General features: G+C 44.0%; 2 protein-coding genes across 2 annotated transcripts in view; both read left to right on the plus strand.

Annotated features, from left to right (window-relative positions):
• The window catches only part of LOC308104429 (integrin beta-3-like), a 68,764-nt gene that overhangs the window by 42,583 nt on the left and 4,221 nt on the right, over window positions 1-21,960 (plus strand). The window contains exons 10-14 of the mRNA XM_080454833.1: window positions 658-741; window positions 1,303-1,654; window positions 12,436-12,658; window positions 13,366-13,466; window positions 14,418-14,540. Coding sequence (XP_080310959.1) covers window positions 658-741; window positions 1,303-1,654; window positions 12,436-12,658; window positions 13,366-13,466; window positions 14,418-14,540 — 883 coding nt within the window. The remainder of the gene's footprint in view (window positions 1-657; window positions 742-1,302; window positions 1,655-12,435; window positions 12,659-13,365; window positions 13,467-14,417; window positions 14,541-21,960) is intronic.
• On the plus strand, window positions 18,631-20,728 carry LOC308104430 (heat shock 70 kDa protein 1-like). Its single transcript, XM_080454834.1, has one exon. It carries the CDS (start codon window positions 18,770-18,772, stop codon window positions 20,720-20,722), a length of 1,953 nt encoding a protein of 650 aa, XP_080310960.1. The 5' UTR covers window positions 18,631-18,769; the 3' UTR covers window positions 20,723-20,728.

The following is a 21,960-nucleotide window of genomic DNA, read 5'->3' on the forward strand; positions in this document are numbered from 1 at the left end:
ACACACACACACACACACACACACACACACACACACACACACACACACACACACACACACACACACACACACACACACACACACACACACACACACACACACACACACACACACAATCCACATACGTAAATACATAGGCCTAAAGGCAATATACAGTATAAACAACCACAAACACAGAACACACGGTCGCATCGCATTGCGAAGCGTTGTGAGCTTGTACATCTGTTATTTTCCCCCAATGTCCCCCAAATGGACCCTTAACGGGTCCATTTCACACGCCTCCAGTTCATTAAGTATACCTGGTTCTCACCTTAGCACCTCCTCCACCACCTTAGCACCACCCACCTGTCCTAGTCCCTCCTCCTCCTCATGCCCACACCTGTTGTGTTATGATAATGAGGGGGAGGGTATGTTTTTACTATGTCACTAAAGCGCTGTTTCTCTATTGGCACGTTTGACCCTCAAGGTTTCAGCCTCCAGGTAGAAACTCAAAATAGTCAGAGAAGACATAAAACACCATAAAAACACCACCAGGGGGCTTAATGAAGTTCTATCAACCTCATAGACACATGAAAAACAGAAAAAGTGCAAAACCATGGCACCACCTCTTTAAGAAGCACTGCTCTGAACCCCTGTCTCTCTCTCCCTGGTGTCCAGGTATCCTTCAGCGTAGAGGCTCGAGCGCGTGGATGCCCCAAGCAGAAGAAGAAGACGTTTGTCATCAAGCCCGTGGGCTTCAAGGTAGGGCTGCAACTATTTCCGTAACCATTATGCTATCCATTACTTTTTGTATTAATAGAATAACCGAGACGCAGGTTTTATTTGAAATGTTTAGTTTTTGTTTTAATCAGCAGATCGCTTGACCGCTTAAAGGAGAATTTTGCCCAACGTTTACCGTACCTTTTTTATGATGTAGGACAAGTGGTACAGTAGAGAAATTTCATAACTCCATCCCGGGTTCGCCGCAGTTAAAAACCCGCGCCTATGGGACTCGCGTATTTTAATAGCTTTTGTTTCGTTTTTTTCGGGTGAGATTTGATGTTCATATAGTGTTAGAACACTATGCAACGTGTTTGTCTTTAATGCACACCACCATGCTGTGCAATTTTCTTTTAATTAGTCGGTCTACAAGCTCAGTATATCAGCTATTTTCACTATTCTCTTTTTAATTCTTTGAAACGTTTCACCTACGATGACATGCCCAGATGGGGATTTATTATTAATACGTTATTTCACTTAATTATCGATTAATCGAATAGGTTCGATTAACTCCCTCTCTCGACACCCCTCTTCTACTTCAAGGACTCCCTGACAATCACGGTCACCTTCGAGTGCGAATGCAAGTGCGCCGCCAAGGCGCAGCCGGACAGCCCCGTGTGCAGCCAGGGCAACGGCACGTACGAGTGCGGCATCTGCCAGTGCCACGCCGGGCGGCTGGGGCCGCGCTGCGAGTGCGCCGAGGGCGACTACAGCCACACGGAGCAGGACCGCTGTGCGGCGTCGGGCGAGCCGCACGGGCGCCTGTGCAGCGGGCGCGGCGACTGCGTGTGCGGCCAGTGCGTGTGCCACGGCAACGACTTCGGCAAGGTGTGGGGCAAGCTGTGCGAGTGCGACGACTTCAACTGCCTGCGCTACAAGGGCGAGCTGTGCTCGGGTGAGTTTGAGGTCAAAGGTCAAGGTCAAACTTGTACCATGGAGGTGGATTCTTGTCTTAAAGCTGTAGTACTTAAAGGAGGACTTATCTTGTAATTGGTTCTCACTAATGCTCATTATGAGATGCCGCCATTTCCGTCTACTCACGCTGCCTCTCATTAGTGGCCTGTGGACAGTTCAGAAACCTGCCTAGTGCCTACCAAATGACATCATCGACGGGGGTTCCAAGCTAATAGAAACTACAGCCTTTCTCTTCCTGGAAAGTTAGCATGCTAAACCAATGACGCCAATGGTCTTGCACACATACAAAAAAAAGATAGAAACACTGGTAGGCAGGTTTCTGAACTGTCCACAGCTCTCCTCTGAGACACAGAGTGAGTAGACAGAAATGGTGCCATCTTAATAATATATTAGTGAGGACCAATTATATGAAGATAGGTTGAGAATGGGTGAAGCACTCCTTTAAAGAGATTTCATTTATTAGTTTATGGAACAGGAATAACATAGGACAGGGAACATAATGTGGTCATGATTTCCCAGAGGAGGTGACATTTGGGAACCGGACAAAACCAGTTCAGAACTAAGTGGTTCAAGGTGTTTGTGAAAAATGTCCAATGTCCATTGCCTGAGTTGAAACCGGCTTCCCTAATGTGTCCGAATCACGGTCACATTTACGGGTCAATTATGAACACATTTCACTTCATTTGAAGACAGCACTTATATTTTAACCACTTATACCCTATACTTTGTTGACCGGTGTCTCCCAGGGCTTTATACTGGGTCCGCTTCTCTCTTGCCTCTACACCAAATCTCTCTTTGCCGAATGTTGACACCAGAATAGGGACGCTAGGGTTCATGTTGTTGAAGAAATGTGTTGAGAAGGGGATGATTTGTTAGTGTTCAAACAGTGGATAAATTGGTGCGTCTGTGTTCCTGGGAGTGTTTCAGAGAGAGAGAGAGAGAGAGAGAGAGAGAGAGAGAGAGAGAGAGAGAGAGAGAGAGAGAGAGAGAGAGAGAGAGAGTTTCCTTGACGGCCAGCGTTGGCAGTCTCTCTCATCACCTCAGTGGCTTGCTTGCTGCTGCACCACCTCATCTGGCTGGAATTACATACAATAACAGTCCTGCTTCTGCCCCAGGACACAGCCACTCATAACAAACACACTGCTCTGTGTGCTGGTCATAAATGTCCTCACAAGAGGAGCAGAACACTCCCGGGACATCTTGTTGGCCCGTCACAACAACTACAAGAGGTTATGTTAGGGACTGGACTCAGGCTCTATGCACAGCAGCCATATTTGAATGAAATTGGGCATCTTCCTTACTTCCTTCACAGGTCTTATCAATACTGATTAAAGCTCTGTTCCATTTAGTGTAGCACAGTGGTTCTCAAACTTTTTAATTTCAGGGACACCCATAACTCTGAGAGTGTACAAATGATCCATTTGTACACTCTTAGAGTTACACACCCATAAGGGGCCATTTGGAACCCCCTCAAGGAACCATGAGGGTCCCTGGACCACACTTTGAGACCCACTGGTGTAGCAGAGTGTTTCCAGTCAGCCAACATGCACAATATCAGCACCTTGACTCTGTTTGACCAGAATGGAACACAATCTTAATTAGTATAATTGGTAAGACCTGTGAAGGAAGTAAGGATTTCTGTGTTAATAGGCCTTAATAGGCTCTGTGCATAGAGCCTATTAAGGTTCATTACAGTAGATTGAGGTGCTGTATACTGTAGGTTGGGGTAAGAGTTAACATGGAATTTAGTCAGGGTTAGTCAGTCCTGTATTCAAAATGTATTTGAGTAAACGTACAAAAGTACTGGCATCAAAATATACTTAAGTAACAAAAGTAAAAGTACTCATTATTCAGAATGTCCCATTTCACGTCTTCAAAATGCATACAATCATTTGGAAATTGCTGATCTACAAGCTCACAACGTGTCACGAGTATATAGGACTGAAGTGGTTAATGTATGTTTTGAGATGAGATGAGATGAGATATATTAATCCTGAAGTGAAATTGAGGAACACTCAATGTTTTGTGATAATAATCCAAATCTGAATTAACTAGTAACTAAAGTTTTCAAATAATTGTAGTGGAGTAAAAAGTGCAATAGTTGCCTCTGAGATGTATTGGAGTTGAAGGAAAAGTATTGAAAATTGGAAATACTAAAGTAAAGTAAAAAGTACCTCAAAATTGTACTGAAGTACAGTACTTGAGTAGATTTACTTAGTTACTTTCCACCACTGCTGTTGTTGTTATAGTTGTGGTGTGAACTCTGCCATCCACTTGACTAAGAGACATATTTAAAACTAGATTTATATTATTTATAGTTCCAGCTCTTGATGTGAACAGCCCTTTATGGGTCGGAGAATGATAAATGTGTAGTAAGATAAATGTGTGTGTGTGTGTGTGTGTGTGTGTGTGTGTGTGTGTGTGTGTGTGTGTGTGTGTGTGTGTGTGTGTGTGTGTGTGTGTGTGTGTGTGTGTGTGTGTGTGTGTGTGTGTGTGTTTCTGCAGTCTCAACCATGCATTAGTTTTGTGTGTTTGTGTTTGAACCAAGGTGCAGACAGAGCAAGGGCCAGCCAGGCCACTGGCTTACGTGAGCCAGTTCAGCAGAGTTCCCACACACACACACACACACACACACACACACACACACACACACACACACACTAGGTTTAGGTCAGTAGGTTTTGATGATACGTCAGTGAACTGGATGAGATCCTACCTGGAAGGGAGGGAGCAAGTGGTGGAAGTAAACGGCATCCAGTCCCCCCCCCTCCCTGTGACTTGTGGTGTCCCACAAGGAAGTATACTAGGACCTTTACTGTTCCTGATATATGTGAATGACATGTCATCGGCCTGCGACTGCAAGCTGTTCCTGTTCGCAGATGACTCGGCCCTGCTAGTCTCGGACAGGGACAGGCTGCAGGTTGAGAAAACTCTCAGCTCCGAACTCAACAAGATCTGCATCTGGCTCTCTGATAACAAACTTTCATTACACCTGGGTAAAACTGAATCCATCCTCTTTGGGTCCAGTCCTAACCTTAGCAAGGCAGAGAGTTTCACGATCAAAGTGGGTGATGATGTCATCAAAAGAAAGGATGAAATTACCTACCTGGGCTCCATCTTGGAGGCAAACCTCTCTGGTAACAAAAACGCCGAAAAAGTGATCAAAAATGTCAACCGAACAACACGCTATTTGTGGAGGATTGATCGCCTAGTCAGTAAGAATACTCTGAAGATTCTTGCAGGGGCCCTCATTCAAGGTCATTATGATTATGCATGCACTTCATGGTATCACAACACCTCCAAGGCCTTAAAAACAAGGCTCCAAACATCCCAAAACAAACTTGTAAGGCTACTTCTTGGCCTCAATCACAGAACCCATCTAACCCCTGCTCATTTTGCTAGGATTGGATGGCTTAGGGTTGAGGACAGAGTACAGCAACTTGCTATGGGCCTGGTCTTCAAGATACACCACAACATTGGGATCCCCCTGTATTTGTCAAAATACTTCCAAAATGTTAATGAAGTCCATGATCATAACACCAGAGGCAGCTCCACTGATCATGTTCAACCCAGATTTGGCTCAACTAAGGGTATGAACTCGTTCTCATGCTATTCAGCAAAAATGTGGAATGCCCTACCAAAAGGAGTAAAGGAGTGTAAAACCCTACTCACTTTCAAAACTGCCCTAAAGATACACCTTCAGGAGGCTGCAATTCGAAAATGGCCCCTGTCTAAGTCTTAACCTACCCCCCCCTACCCCCCCCCCTCCTTCATTTTCCTCTTTTGTATATATTTATATATTTTTTTCTCTCGTCATACCAGTAACCTGAAAGCTGATTGTATGACATTCTGTATAGTAGTGTGTATATCTGCCTGCCTCTTATATTTCATCATGATTTGTGTGCATGGGGTTCTCATCTTAAACAAGCGTTATGCTTAATGAGGGTTTCCAGTTTAGTAGACCTTGTATTGTGAATTTGTACTTCCATGTACTGTTATGTACTGTCATGTACTATTCTCATGTCTTTCTAAATAAACTACATCAATCAATCAAACACACACACACACACACACACACACACACACACACACACACACACACACACACACACACACACACACACACACACACACACACACACACACACACACACACACACACACAGGTTGAGTCATGTGCAGCCAGTGACTCCTTGTACATGAAGATGACTTTACTTCACACACTGAAGTCCTGCTGTAATCCAGATGTCTATGTTGCCTTAGTCTACTCTCGTTTAGACCAGTGGTGTAAAGTAACTAAGTACATTTACTCAAACATGTACTTAAGTAAAATGTTTAGGTATTTTTTACTATACTGGAGTATATCCAATTTTCTGTACTTTTACTTCTACTCCACTACATCTCAAAGGCTCCACTCCACTACAAATATTTGAAAACTTTAGTTACTAGTTACTTAGATTTTGATTATTATTACAAAACATACATTAACCACTTCAGCCCTATATACATTTCGGCAATTTGAAAATAGCCGATCTACAAGCTCGCGACGCATTGTGAGCTTGTAGATCTGCTATTTAAAAAAGATTTTTATACATTTGAAAACTTGTTAAACGGGCCATTCTGCATAATGGGTACTTTCTACTTTTGGTACTTTTAAGAACATTTTGATACCAATACTTTTATACTTGTAGTCTTACTCAAGTACATTTTGAATTCCTGATTTTACTTGTAACTGTAATACTTTTACGTAAGTAAAACATTTGAGTACTTTTTCCGCCTCTGGTTTAGACTACTGTAATGCCCTCTACTCTGGCTTCAGTAAAAGCTCTTTACATCGCCTGCAGTTGGTACAGAATGCAGCAGCTAGACTCATCACTGGTACTAGGAGATTTGAGCACATAATCCCAGTTTTAGCTGCTCTATGCTGGCTACCAGTCACTTGGCCATTTTACTGGCAGGAAAATCTGTATTTTGCTGCTGTGGTTGTGCAGTTTAAAGATAAGATAAAGATAATTCCTTTTAACAGGACGTTCATGAAAGTCCTTGCGGGCTTGTTTCCAATGAGGGCCTGTGAGCAATTAGGGGTTAAGAGTCTTGCTCAGGGACAAATTTCATTTCATCAACACATATGCTGGCGTGGCCTGCAATCGTACCTGGGGCAACCAGGGCCTCTGGCTCCCTAGGCGGGCTCACTAACCACTCAGCTATGGCCGCCCCCCCACTCAGCTATGGCCGCCCCCGTTTAAGGTGAGGATTTGTTTAAATACCATTTGGGCTTTTGCTTCCTTGTTTTTTTCCGTTGCTTTAACCTCAGCAGCAAAATATTTGAAGAATAGAATAGAATAAGCAACGCCAACCCTTTAGCCATGCCCTGAGGAAGACCTGTGGGTCAAAATTGTGTATGCCCTGACACAATAAAGGCTTTGTAACTTTTATCCTTGCTCATCCTGAGTGTGCTTGGAGTTCGCCTATGGGGTTTCCTTTCATCTAACTCTAGGCTGAGAGTTGAGAGTATTTGAACTTCCAACCTTTGGACGTGCTCCTGAAATTACAGCTTCGGTTTAGTCAATGTCGTTTTATAGCAAAATGAAACAGAAACAGTTTGTCACATAACATCCATTTAAACCCTTGAAATGCTTCAACCTGGCACACAGCTGGTGTTTGCGCTGTGCTGCTGCTAGCGTACATGCTTCGCACATGACGTCTTTCCGAGCCTCGACCTAGTCAGCGAAGAATGCAGCGCAGACCGTTTGTCAGCAACTTAAACAGACCTTTTCGGTTCATTGTTGGTTGGTTTGGGGTCGACGTTCCTTCTCGTAAGGACGCTGTTCCTTCCCTGTACAGTATTCTGTGATAATTTCTTTCCATATGAGGATGTAAGACAGGAGGCGTTATAGCAGGACACAGGAACAGTGTAACTGCATGAGTCACTGTAAAAAGTGGAAAATGTGCGGAATTAGTGTGAATGTCTCTTCAAATAGAATAATATGTAACATGTGCAATGTTGGTTACGTTTGTACACTTAAAGTTACAGTAACACTGAGGATTTTACTGAATAGACAACTTTTGGCTAATGGCAGACACACACACACACACACACACACACACACACACACACACACACACACACACACACACACACACACACACACACACACACACACACACACACAGCAAAATGTATTAATTAATGGAAAACAGCCAATAGTGAAAAATCCAAAAATAATTGGAATAAAAAGTATGTACTTGGCCATAATCTTCTCTTATGGGGGTCCCTGGCACAAAATTGTGTCAGATGGGGGTCCGCGAACATATTACATATCGTCTCTGTCGGGTGGAAAAATAAAATGTCCAAAATTGTTACTTTTTAAGATTCAAATTCAAAAATAGCAAAAGTAACAGATCGACAAGCTCAAAACGCGTCGCTTCACGCCACGTTTCGAGCTTGTGGATCTGCTACTTTTGTTGCTTTTGTGTGACGCTGTAGGATGATCAAGTTCATTTACGGGAAAAAAATAATATGGAGATAAGAGGTTTCTGCCCGACAGCAACCATATCAATTTGTGGGGTCCTTGACATGAACATGTTTGAGTAAACACGGCTCCAGCAGGGTCATTTAGTGCTGTATGGGGCGTATCTCAGGTCAAACAGCAGGGTTTTTTTTTCTCACTAGCACAGTGGCACACAGAAATGTTTCCCTGGCCTGGCACATAACTAACATGACTTCACCCGAACCTCAGGCTGCCCTCCTCCAACCATTAAAGCCCTCTGTTGTGCTGTCACAGCCGTGTTTTTTTGGCTGTGTTCCCCCGAGAGCCCAAAACATTATCATGAAAATACCACACTGCTTACTCACTGGCTGACATGGGTGTCACTGCGCTAAAAATAAAACCCCAAGTTTGGTCAAAGACGAGCCAAGAGAGAAACACTCCGAATGGTCTGTGCGTATTAGTACTACTGCAACTGTGTGTGTTCATGTGTGTTTGTGCGTGCATGTGTGCGTACTTGTATCACTATACTTGTGAGGCCCCACAAGTACAGTATAGTAAAATGTGAGCAATGGACATTGTGAGGACTCTTGTCCTGGTCCTCATAAGAGAAATGGATGTTTCATGGTTAAAAAAGATTTTTAGAGTTAAGCTCCTTACACACCGGGGGCGAATTTTTCATGCGAATAATACGTTTATTTTTAAAACCTTATAAAGTCAATGCAAGCTTCCACGGAGCGAAAAAGCGAAGTGAAAAAGCGTCTTTTAATTATTCGGAACGAGTCAGAAATTTGCGTATATTCGCATAATCGCCGGTGTGTAATGACCTTTAGGATCACAATTAGAAAATTATTCCATTTTCAGCTTTAATGTTAGGTATGAAAAATTGTAAAAATGGCATTCATAAAATCGCTGTTCTAAGATGTTGATGTCCTCACAAGTACTGTATAGTATTACAAACGTGTGTGTGTGTGTGTGTGTGTGTGTGTGTGTGTGTGTGTGTGTGTGTGTGTGTGTGTGTGTGTGTGTGTGTGTGTGTGTGTGTGTGTGTGTGTGTGTGATCCGTTCTTCTAACCCCTCCACAGAAGGGTGTAATTACAGTGCTGAGGTCTGTGGTCAGCACTGTTTGTTTGTGGATAATCATTTATCCAGTCAGGAGGGTTCCAAACGCTTTCCGCTCTCATTGTTTTATCAGCGAGTACGCCACAACAGCACTGTCACTCCATGGATCACACACCCAGAATAGATCTCTCTCTCTCTCACACACACACACACACACACACACACACACACACACACACACACACACACACACACACACACACACACACACACACACACACACACACACACACACACACACACACACACACACACACATACACACACACAGCGGTGCGTTTGAGGAACTGTTGTTACAGATCTGGACTTAATTCCATTGTTTTGCTAAAAATGAGTTTTTTTTATTTTTTTGTGTTCCACTTGTGGTGTCTGTCTAGGGGTCTGTTTTTATTGGTCAGCATGATTCAGTGTTTCAATGTGTGACTCGCACTGTGTGTGTGTGTCTGTCTGTCTGTCTGTCTGTCTGCGTGCGTTCGCGTGCGCAGAATTAATATGTGTTAGAATGTGTGTATGTGTATGGATGTGTTTGCGAGCGTGTTTTTACAGTATGTGTGTGTGTGTCAGGCTGTGTGTGTCAGGCTGTGTGTGTGTGTGTGTGTGTGTGTGTGTGTGTGTGTGTGTGTGTGTGTGTGTGTGTGTGTGTGTGTGTGTGTGTGTGTGTGTGTGTGTGTTTGAGGTGTGCGTACTTCTGCTTTCCAGCGTTTGTCTGAGCCCGGGTGCCAAGGAGTCGGCTGCCAAGATCGGCCCATTTTTAGACATAGAAAGGACTTAGTGCAGAGATTACACGTTTTTCATGTGGAAAGAAGAAGAAAGCTTGAGAAGCTTGTACTCTGTCTCTGGGAATGAACGTGTGAACACAGACGTGTGGAATGCTCGTATCGAGCCCACTTATGTAATCCATGGATCATGCAATGTGTTGTTAGGGCCGACGGAGCGCGACGCTAGAGAGCCGCACAGCACAACCCTGAGCAGTGGTGGACAGTTTTTACCACGTTATATCGTTGCTGTCAGGCAGAAACCTCTTATCTCCATATTTTAACTTTTTGTGTTTTTTCGTAAATTAACGCCCCACTTGATCAGACTACAGCGTCACACAAAAGCATCAAAAGTAGCAGATCTACAAACACGAAACGCGGCACGAAACGCTGCTATTTTTTTATTTGAATCTTGAAAAGTAACAGTTTTGGACATACAAGGTTGCCACCCGACAGAGACGATATATTACTGTATTATTATTACTTTCCCCAGTAACTAGTTGTGTAAGTAAGCCTTGCCGAGCCATGTGGCCTATAGGGTAGGAGCCTATGTGCTGTTTCTGTAGCGTGAGGCGGCATGATGTACTCCCTGCACTTCTATTGAGACATTTAGATTGTGTCAAAGGTCATGTCTCACCTAGAGCTAGCAGGCAGGCTCTATTAGCTCAAATGGTAAAGATTTCAGCACTTGCGCAGGAAACCGGGTTCAAAGTGGATTGAAGTTACATAGTGCAGCTTTAAGCTTATAATTTATGATGTGACATATTATTAGCTTGTAGATCTGTTCTTTTAAGCATGCACCCCCTGGCAAGATTGACGGAACATGTACCGTGTAAACTAATACCATAACATAACTTCTGATGTAACTTGTTGCTTGATGCCAAGTAAAAAGTAATAAGGATTTAGTAACGTATTACTCTTCCTGGGTTACTTGGCCTATACCCTATACTGATCATAAGTGTTCATTTCACTTCTAAGAGTGTGAAAATGGATCCTTACAGGTCACTTTTCACACTCTTAATGGTTAAATGAACACCCGTCGTTGTGCTGTGAGTAATGTCGGCCCATACTGTAATAACCACCCTGTTTTGTTTTGGCACCGCGAGGCCACTTAGAGGGAAATGGAAACTCTCCTAACGTATAAATACGTATTAAAAATGGGTGTTATGTACAGTATGTGTATAAGCAGACCCAGCATTTGGGCTTCAATGTTCACCTCTCACAACTACTATCTGTCCTGTCCTGTTCTCTTCTCGTTCCATGATGAAGTGCTCGTTGGTAAATATCAACTCTGGATGCACTGATATCTCTGAGCTTGTAGTTGTTGTTGTTGTTGTTGTTTGATTGTTTGTGTTTATCGCATGGTGTCTTTTTATGGCTATAAAGCATATTTATGTGGACAACAAACATTGTTGTCTTCTATTCCATTCGGTTCTATTCCTATTCATCTTTCCCTCCCCCATAACCTTATTTCATTGCATTCCATTCTATTTTAATTCTCTTCTCTTCTCTTCTCTTCTCTTCTCTTCTCTTCTCTTCTCTTCTCTTCTCTTCTCTTCTCTTCTCTTCTCTTCTCTTCTCTTCTCTTCTCTTGTAGTCTATTGGTTATGCATCTCCCTCCCCCCCGGATAACCACTTAAACCCTATACTTAGTTGACCGGATTCCCAAGGGCTCTATTACTTGGCCCCTGTTTTCACTCTACACTACATTCAATATCTTAGCTGTAAATGGCAATCTACATGCTCACAACGTGTCCTGTCCTGTATTGTATTGTATTCCATTGATCATGTACAGGATCGCTCTCTCTCCCCATAACCTTATTACATTGCATTGCATTGTATTGTATTAATTTCATTGTATTGTCGCGAACGCGGAAGGAGGCCTCCGCCCAAGTGGAGCTTACTATGAAACCGTGCTCGGGTTGTGTGTGTGTGGCTCTGCGGCTCTGTGTGCACTGCCTGTGTGCAGCCGCGCCCCCATGTGACTCACGCTCTCATTGGCTGCTGACAGATCTCAGAGTGGAGCTTACTATGAAACCAACCCGATCGCCCCCCAAACACGGTGAAATAGCACGGATTGACAAACGGCAATCCCGTGCATAGATGACTAGGAACTCCGAAACTCTGTGCATCTAGGAGAACCATATCCCCCCCCCATTAACTTCAATACGAGGCGGAGCCAGTCACGTGACTTTCTCTCTACACTCTCCCCATCACGGTGAAATAACACGGATTACAAGTCCGTAAATACACAACATAACAATTTAAAAAAGACCAAAAAAAAATAGGGCTGCGTTCGCTTCCCGCGTTCACACGTCTTACTTGTATTATTTCTCTATAGTACATGGTGTGTGACTGTGCTTTAACATTGTATTGTATTGACCATTTCTCTACAGGACATGGGGTGTGTGACTGTGGTTTCTGCCAGTGTGCTCCGGACTGGCAGGGTGAGAACTGTAACTGTTCCCGTCGCACTGACACCTGCATGTCCAGCCTGGGCCTGCTGTGCAGCGGCAGGGGCCAGTGTGTGTGCGGGGCCTGCGAGTGCACCCAGCCCGGGGCCTACGGGGCAACCTGCGATAAATGCCCCACCTGCCCCGACGCCTGCACCATGAAGAAGTGAGACACTGCACGTGCACGTGCGCACACACGCACACACACACACACACGCACACACACACACACACACGCACGCACGCACGCACCCACACACACACACACACACACACACACACAGTACACAAGTAAGCATGTCTTGCACATAAAGCATGTTTGAACAGTATACATACACACATAATAGAAGACGGAGTACTGAGGAGTGTCTTTTTGGATTGTGTCTTAAACGTTTTAACCAATGCTAGTTTTTCTATAGTTTTCATACTTTACACTCTATACTATACTCTACACTTTTAACGATAATGACATGTGTATTGCATCTGCATACCAGTGCAGTGGAATCGGGATTTTAACCCATTAAGACCTGAGGCATGGGACACCAAAATGATTTGTGTTACATAAAAAAAAAAACTGAAATAGCAGATGTACAAGGTCACAGTGCGGCAGTGCTATTTTTGAGAACCACTGTTCTACATCCTAAGAGTTTTCTGAAAAGCGTATGTTTCTACAGTATATATATATATATATATTTAGCTAAAATCCAAGATGCTTTTCCGATTTTGAAAAAAAAAAAAATCTCTGAAAGTATTCAAATGGATAAAGTGTTACTGAGGATTTGACTGTATAAACTGCACTGATTGTGTGTGTGTGTGTGTGTGTGTGTGTGTGTGTGTGTGTGTGTGTGTGTGTGTGTGTGCGTGTGCGTGCAGGGAGTGTGTGGAGTGTAAGCACTTCAAGAGAGGCAAACTGTTTGAGGACAACAGCTGCTCCCGTATCTGCAGGGACGAGATAGAACTGGTGGAGAACATAGGTAAGGCCACTGACCCGACCACTCAAACATCTATACCTCTCACGATACGATAGAACTTGCACGAAAAACGAATTTCACCCACTTTTTTGACTTTTGTAAACCTGTGATGTGACAATAAATTCTGATTCTAAAGGCACCTTTCAAGCACCTTTTGTATTTCGCAATGTCAGTCCTTTCGCATATGACCCGATAGCCGAATGGTTAGGGCGTATTGGCAAAATTAATTCTTCAGCATGTCCCTGGTTCAACTTCAGGTCGGCAGGACTGTTTGCTGGTTGTCATTCCGCTGCTCTCTGCCCGCCCTTCCTGTCTCTCTGATGCTATCGAAATAAAGCAGAAATGCCACAAAAATAATCTTTCATAACAACAACAACTGTGAGATCTCTCAGGTCTTCTGACTAAGGCATTCTGGCTGTCCCAAAATCTAGGCTAAAACCTAACAGTGGCACAGCCTTTGGTAGACGGTGCATTTCTATAGCATTCATATAGCACCTTTATACAAAGCACTTTACAATGTGCGACCGACGGCATAGGAAACCGTGCAAGGCACCAACTTGCTCATTGGGAGCAGTTAGTCAGGGGTTAGTCAGTGTCTTGCTCAAGGACACTTTGACACTAACCCACCGGGGGCCGGAGATCAAACCGGGAACCTTCCGATTCCCAATAATCGGTCGCTCTACCACCTGAGTCACTGCAGCCCCTGTCGTTGTAGGTCCAACTCTTTGGAGAAAACTCACTTGTTTCTTAAGCATTTTGTTGCCTTCTGTGTAGTTTTGCGTAATCTTTTCATGAAATAACTGATTCAAGTGAAAAACATGATGCATCATTGTGTCAACAGCTGACGTAGTTGTTGATGCCAGTTCAAATTTAAGATGTATAAGCATTCCATCTCAGGTCGTCCACACACTGATACCATTGTTTCTTGCCTCATTCCATCTGTGTTCCGTCTAGTGTTCCATGACACCAACGCTGTGAACTGTACGTACAAAGATGAGAATGACTGCGTTGAACGCTTCCAGTACTATGAAGACAAGACGAGCGGCAAGTCCATCCTGTTTGTGGTCAAAGAGCCTGGTAAGAAGCACAGACCTATTAGGTGTGTCCTGTGAGATGTATAGATCTGTAGGAGAGTCCTGTAAGATTCATAGATATAGTGTGTAGGTACAGGTGTGTCCTGGCAAGTTACCTTAGAGACACACCATGACAAATGCCAATGCTTTAAATCTATGTTGCATGTCATCATATCTCTTTCCTGTCTCTTTACACTGACTGTGAATTTCTCGACCTAAAGAAGCGATATCAGAGGACATTTATTTAGCATCTCAGATTCAGAACCTACGCAATAACATACAAAATATTTGTGTAAACTATTGCATTATAGTACATTTGTGTAAAAACACTTCTCATTTTAAGCTGCAAGATGCTCCATACTGTAGCAATGTGACCAGTGGAGAGGTTTAAAAAGCTGCTGTTGTAAAATGACTCTCCTCTTTTTCACAGTTCTTATGGCACCCTTTTTCTTTTTTATATACAATATATGCAGAAACTGTGCAGATTGTAACCTATATCTAGAAATAAGACAACAACTCATGGTAATGAGTATTATGTAAAGGGAATAAGGGATATAAGGGATAAACATGTTTGGGGTCATTTTAACATCTACTCTGGCTTTAGATGTCTCTGTGTCTGATAAAATGAATATCAAACATCTCAATACTGAATCAAGCAACTTAAAACTGTCTGGGGTGCTCCCAAAAGCATGAGTAGACGTTAAAATGACCCCAAACATGTTTGAAAGTGAAATATCCCTTTAACTACTTAAGCCAAATTGTATACTTGAAAAGTGGTCATTTTCACCTATTATGACATGCCCAAAATATTTTTATAATATATTTAATATATTTGGTTAACAAAAGAACATGTGAACAAATTGTACAAAACCACCCTGTCACATCCTTTTTGCCGTGGCAAAATATGGTGAATAACGCGGACAGAAAACCCATCCAGTGCCTCATTACCAGACATTAACACAAACTTTCATCTCCCCGGCATTCTTGCTCTCCACTCCATCCTGTTCAGCATGCCTCTTCACCCTTCACCTCCTTCCTCTTCTTGTTAAGGGGTGTGTGTGTGTGTGTGTGTGTGTGTGTGTGTGTGTGTGTGTGTGTGTGTGTGTGTGTGTGTGTGTGTGTGTGTGTGTGTGTGTGTGTGTGTGTGTGTGTGTGTGTGTGTGTGTGTGTGTGTGTGTGTGTGTGTGTGTGTGTGTGCGTGCGTGTGTGTGTGCGTGCGTGCGCGTGTGTAATCACCCCCGGTGCCTGCGGGGTAAAGTCTGTCCCGGGCCAGGGGTTTTTGAGCTGTTTAATGGACGCGTGGGTTTCATTTAGGGAGCAACTAGGTAGGGAGGAAGTGCGCCGCACATCCCTTGAACGTGGGAGCGCCCCGCTGAGAAGAAGACGGTCGTAAAAACGCGTAGCTCCGTTCCTCGTTCCTCTGGAGGAACGCGCTGATGCCACACAATCCTGAGGCGGGAAGGTAGAGGAGAGAGGGAGGGATAGGGGGAGAGAGAGAGAGAGAGAGAGAGAGAGAGAGAGAGAGAGAGAGAGAGAGAGAGAGAGAGAGAGAGAGAGAGAGAGAGAGAGAGAGAGAGAGAGAGAGAGAGAGAGAGAGAGAGAGAGAGAGAGAGAGAGAGAGAGAGCTAAAGTCTTTCATGGGTTGTAGATGACAGAGTGTGTGAATATGTATTTTTTAAAGACAGGGCAATGACCCAAAATACATAATAATAATAATTAAATTTTACCCATCCTATCAGGAGCAGTGGGCGCTATGGGGGCAGCGCCCGGGAGCTGTTAAAGGGTTAAATGTCTTGCTCAGGGACACTTCGACCTTTCAGATATGGCCTCCCTTGTTTTTCTTTCTTCATCATGTCATGTCTTGTTTGCTTACTGCTGCACTGTATCACTTTAGTTGTACTCTGCTGGGAAACTCTAAACTCTACTCTAAAAGTAATCACTGAAACATGGAAAATTAAACATTTCAGAAGGCGAGTGATAGAAGAGGAAGAACGGAGCAGGAGACAAACTAGCAATAAGCTATTAAACCGTTCTTTCAGCAGGCTGGCTGACGGAGCACATTCTCAGGCTCTCATGGAGCTCATTGCTGTGTTTTGACTGGGATCAGGTGCGCTGGTCAGCTGGAGAACATCTTGAATTTCTTCCGTTTCAAAGAATTCAACAAAGTAACAAAACAAAATTGCGCAAACAAGCATATTCCTTAGTTACTGTAGATGTGAAGCCACACATCCCTGCTCGGCCATCAACCAGTATGTAAAAAAGGGGTTTGTGAAAACATAGTGGAACGTGGTTCCCTTCCAGTAAATATTTGAATAGAAGATTCCCGATGTTCTGCGTTACTTATTCTCTCAAAGTTCTCTTAACATACTGTAGTGTATAATATACAGCATATTTTATGATCCAGCTCACAAGAAATTACCATTATAACTCTAAGCTTAACAGTAATGTGACTTACAGTACTGTTACACATGAAAATCTATTGGGTTTCTGATAATGCCCATGTCCCTAAAGTCAGGTCAGTAACAAGAACATAGAAAAGTACTAAAAATGTTATATAAAATAGGAAGTAATTTATAAAGATGAGAGAATCCTAAAGGTGTGTATCGAGCCTGAGGACGCCATTCAAAGTAATATGGCGACAGAAAAGAACAGGGCGGCTGTGTCCATTGAGCTAAATGGAGAAGTGGCGCCATGTTCAATTCGGTTTCTCAAGCTACTGTATATAGTTGAGCTGGGTGGCTTATTGCCAACCTTAGCTTTTGACCACCAAATTGCACCATGTATCAAATACTTAGAGATGTAATGTATGAAGTTTCATGGCTTTATGTTGATACAGTGTACTGAGTCACTGTAGACAGTCCGACAGCTTTGCTCCTCAGTGTTTTGTTTACTTAAAACACAGACATTACAGGGTACACAACGTTTCAGCCACAGTTAGCCTTCATCAGGTGTAGACAGTGACATACATACTGTATACAGACAGATGCATTACAATGGTTTCACTTTTTGCGGCTCAACTAATAAGATTCAAGACAAAACTCCTGGTAGTAAAGTGGTTCAGTACAGCAGCAAGGAGAGTGAAATAGTTTCTATTTTCTTACTTTATGAGCTTGAAAATGCATGATAATTATTATTATTATTTTAAGAAAGAAAGCTACAATTGAATGAAGAAGGATTTAGCAACAAGAAATAAATACACTAGGCTATGTGTAAAATGGAAACATTAAAAAAAGGGAAAGTGCAGTTGATAAAATGCATGAATAGGTGCAGTGATTTGTTTTGGAAGGCCTGGGAGGTCAGCCATAATGACAGTGAACTGGAGAGGATGAAAGGGCTGGTTGAGAGACAGAAGAACAGGAAGTGGTAGAGAGCATTCACGGAGGTAGTGGAGGAGAAGAATGATGGACAGAGGCCAACGGAGGAGAAGAGTGATGGAGAGAGGCCAACGGAGGAGTGGGGCTTTGATGTCGGCCGTAAAAGATGGTGCTGCTGTGCCATTGGCTACAAACAACAGACACCACAACACACACACGTGCGCGCGCACGCACACACACACACACACACGCACACGCGCACACACACACGCACGCGCACACACACACGCACACAAACACACACACACACACACGCACACGCACACGCACACGCACACGCACACGCACACGCACACGCGCACACACACACACGCACACGCACGCACACACACGTAAAACATGCACACAGGCAGATAGATTGACAAAGACTGTCACAGACAGACATGCGCGCACGCAGTCGCACGCATGCGCGCCCACACACACACACACACGCACACACACACACGCGCGCTAACTCGATGGCAAAAGCTGTGTGCCTGCAACCATGAGAACCTTCAGAACACTGAGTATTTAACACGCTATTTCAACTCCGTCACCAGCTATGTTAACTCCCACATGAGTGAAGAAATGCAGCTACAGTACTGCTGTGACTGCTGCTTCTTATTATACATCATAGATGGCCTCCATGTTCACCGATGATGTGTACTGCACTAGTATTTCTATATTTGGAAACAAAGCCTCTCAGCCACTCACAATGAGAGGTCAGAACTAACTGTGATGTCACGCTGCCATTATAAAAGCTTGTGCAGCTTTAATTTCTTATACAGAGCTAGTTGTAAGTTGTTCCTTTAAAATAAAGCAGAGTAGAAGCTCAAGTCTATGAATTGTCTTCATTTATATTTGTAAGTAGTTATTTAAGATGTCTGCAGCAAAGGGTATCGCTATTGGCATTGACCTGGGAACCACCTACTCCTGTGTGGGGGTTTACCAGCATGGCAAAGTCGAGATCATTGCCAATGACCAGGGAAACAGGACCACCCCCAGCTATGTGGCTTTCACCGAAACGGAGAGACTCATCGGAGATGCAGCCAAGAACCAGGTGGCTATGAACCCTACCAACACCGTGTTTGATGCCAAGCGACTCATAGGCCGCAAGTTTGAGGATGCAGTGGTTCAGTCAGACATGAAGCTTTGGCCCTTTATAGTGGTGAGTGATGGAGGAAAGCCCAAGGTTCAGGTGGAATACAAGGGGGAGAACAAAACCTTCAACCCAGAGGAGATCTCCTCCATGGTCCTGGTAAAGATGAAAGAGATTGCAGAGGCCTACCTGGGCCAGAAGGTGAACAATGCTGTCGTCACAGTCCCAGCATACTTCAACGACTCGCAGAGGCAGGCTACAAAGGATGCTGGCACCATCGCAGGGCTGAATATACTGAGAATAATCAATGAGCCAACTGCAGCTGCCATCGCATACGGACTGGACAAAATCGCATCAGGAGAACGCAACGTCCTAATCTTTGACCTGGGTGGGGGCACCTTCGACGTGTCCATCCTGACGATTGAGGACGGCATCTTTGAAGTGAAGTCTACAGCTGGAGACACTCACCTGGGTGGAGAGGACTTTGACAACCGTGTGGTCAACCACTTTGTGGAGGAGTTCAAGAGGAAACACAAGAGGGACATCAGCCAAAACAAGAGAGCTCTGAGGAGGTTGCGCACATCTTGCGAGAGGGCTAAGAGAACCCTGTCCTCCAGCTCTCAGGCTAGCATTGAGATCGACTCTCTTTCCGAGGGCATCGACTTCTACACTTCTATCACCAGAGCTCGCTTCGAGGAGCTGTGCTCTGACCTCTTCAGGGGAACATTAGAGCCTGTGGAGAAAGCCCTTAGAGATGCCAAATTGGGCAAGGCAAGCATTCATGACGTCGTCCTGGTTGGAGGCTCCACCAGAATCCCCAAGATACAGAAACTCCTGCAGGATTTCTTCAACGGCAGGGAGCTGAACAAGAGCATCAACCCGGATGAGGCGGTGGCTTATGGAGCCGCCGTCCAGGCTGCTATTCTGTCTGGCGATACATCAGGAAACGTTCAGGACCTGCTGCTGCTGGATGTGGCACCTCTGTCCCTGGGCATTGAGACAGCTGGTGGAGTGATGACAAATCTCATTAAACGGAACACCACCATCCCCACTAAACAAACCCAGACCTTCACCACTTACTCCGACAACCAGCCTGGGGTCCACATCCAGGTGTATGAAGGAGAGAGAGGCATGACCAAGGACAACAATCTGTTGGGCAAGTTTGATCTGGCAGGACTCCCACCTACTCCCAGAGGGGTTCCTCAGATCGAGGTGACCTTTGACATCGACGCCAATGGCATCTTGAATGTGTCCGCTTTGGATAAAAGCACAGGTAAAAAGAACAAAATCACCATCACCAACGACAAGGGCCGGCTCAGCAAGGAAGACATCGAGAGGATGGTGCAGGACGCAGACAAATACAAAGCTGAAGATGACATTCAGAGGGACAAGGTCACTGCCAAGAACTCCCTGGAATCCTACGCCTTCAGAATGAAGAACAGTGTGCAGGAGGACAGCGTAAAGGGGAAGATCAGCGAAGAGGAGCAGAAGAAGGTCATTGAGCAGTGTGACCAGGCCATAGCCTGGATGGAGAGCAACCAGTTGGCTGATAAAGAGGAGTACGAGCATCAGCTCAAAGAGCTGGAGAAAGTGTGTGGGCCGATTATCAGCAAATCGTACGGAGGAGGAATGCCCGCAGGAGGGATGCCCGCAGGCGGAATGCCTGCGGGTGGAAGCTACAGTGGGGATGCACAAGGAAGTTCCCAAGGCCCGACCATTGAGGAGGTTGACTAAAATGAAATTATGGACTTCACTTAACCCCTAACTGCTCCCTCCCCTGCGCTCAAGTCTGATCACTAATCACTTGGGCAGCATTCATCCCCTGCGGGATCAAATAGGTCTAATTATTATTATTTATAAAATATTATTATTTATAAAATATTATTATTTCACGGTTCATGGCTTTAAAGAAACAATGGAATGCATACTTGTAAATCCAATATCTGTAATTATGGGTTGTTGCCCTTACTGTATATGAGTTTTGTTGATCATGAATAATTCACTATACTGTATATTTTTGCTAGATTTGCAAAAATAATATATAAATATTGTCACCTGAACCAGAATTATTCATTATGTGAGTTTGATAAATAAATGTATATATATTTTTTACAAATAAACCAGCTTTCCACTGCACATCTCTAGGCTCAATAAATTAGAAAAAGAAAAGTAAAATGTACAGGGTCTTGCAAAAGTACTGTGATAAAAGGAAAAGCTAATCCGATAATCTTTTTACTCTGACTCTTGTCGGTCCGTGTGTCCATCTGTCCAAACAATGGGAATATATATATATTTTAAATAGGCCTATTTATTAATTTTATATTTTATATCAAAATCTATTTTATAAATGAGGGGCCAAATACATATAATTCATTTATTACATTTAAGGCCCAAGATGCCTACACATGCTACAAAATTGCTACAAAACCTGTGCTATCCAGTCTTTTTGGGGATACACAAGAGGTTGAAGGGTAAATTTATGTCTGATAACGATATACCGTGCATGTTAGAATCATGTATACTTTACATTATTTCTGACCATTTTCCAAAGCGTACATTTATTGTCTCCGCCAGGCCGAAGGCATGGCCAAGACTAGCCTGGTTCCAGACGAATCTGCCTTTGCAAAATCGCATCGCACTTTAGCCGTCGGCAGATTAGGTCTGGCCCCCCTCCATAGAGATTCCATTTCTCTCCCTCCGCAGTAGTGTGGAACCAACCAGGGCCCAGTATCCAAATGTGGGCGGGCTTATCACCTTATTTGGAGCAATGACGTACAAGGAAGCACTGCTCTGATTGGTTCGTGAACAAGGAAGCACTGCTCTGATTGGTTTAGGTCTAACCAATAGAGTCCGTTTGGATCTTTTTGTAACCGCCCCTTGGAAAAAAATCTATCGTTGATAGGGACCAGACTAATATCCACGCAGTGTGTCGTGTGATATTGTCTGGCCACGCGAGGCTAGGCCAAGACTAT

The sequence above is a fragment of the Gymnoscopelus braueri genome (genome assembly GCF_963280865.1).
Source record: "Gymnoscopelus braueri genome assembly, chromosome: 17".
NCBI lineage: Eukaryota > Metazoa > Chordata > Actinopteri > Myctophiformes > Myctophidae > Gymnoscopelus > Gymnoscopelus braueri.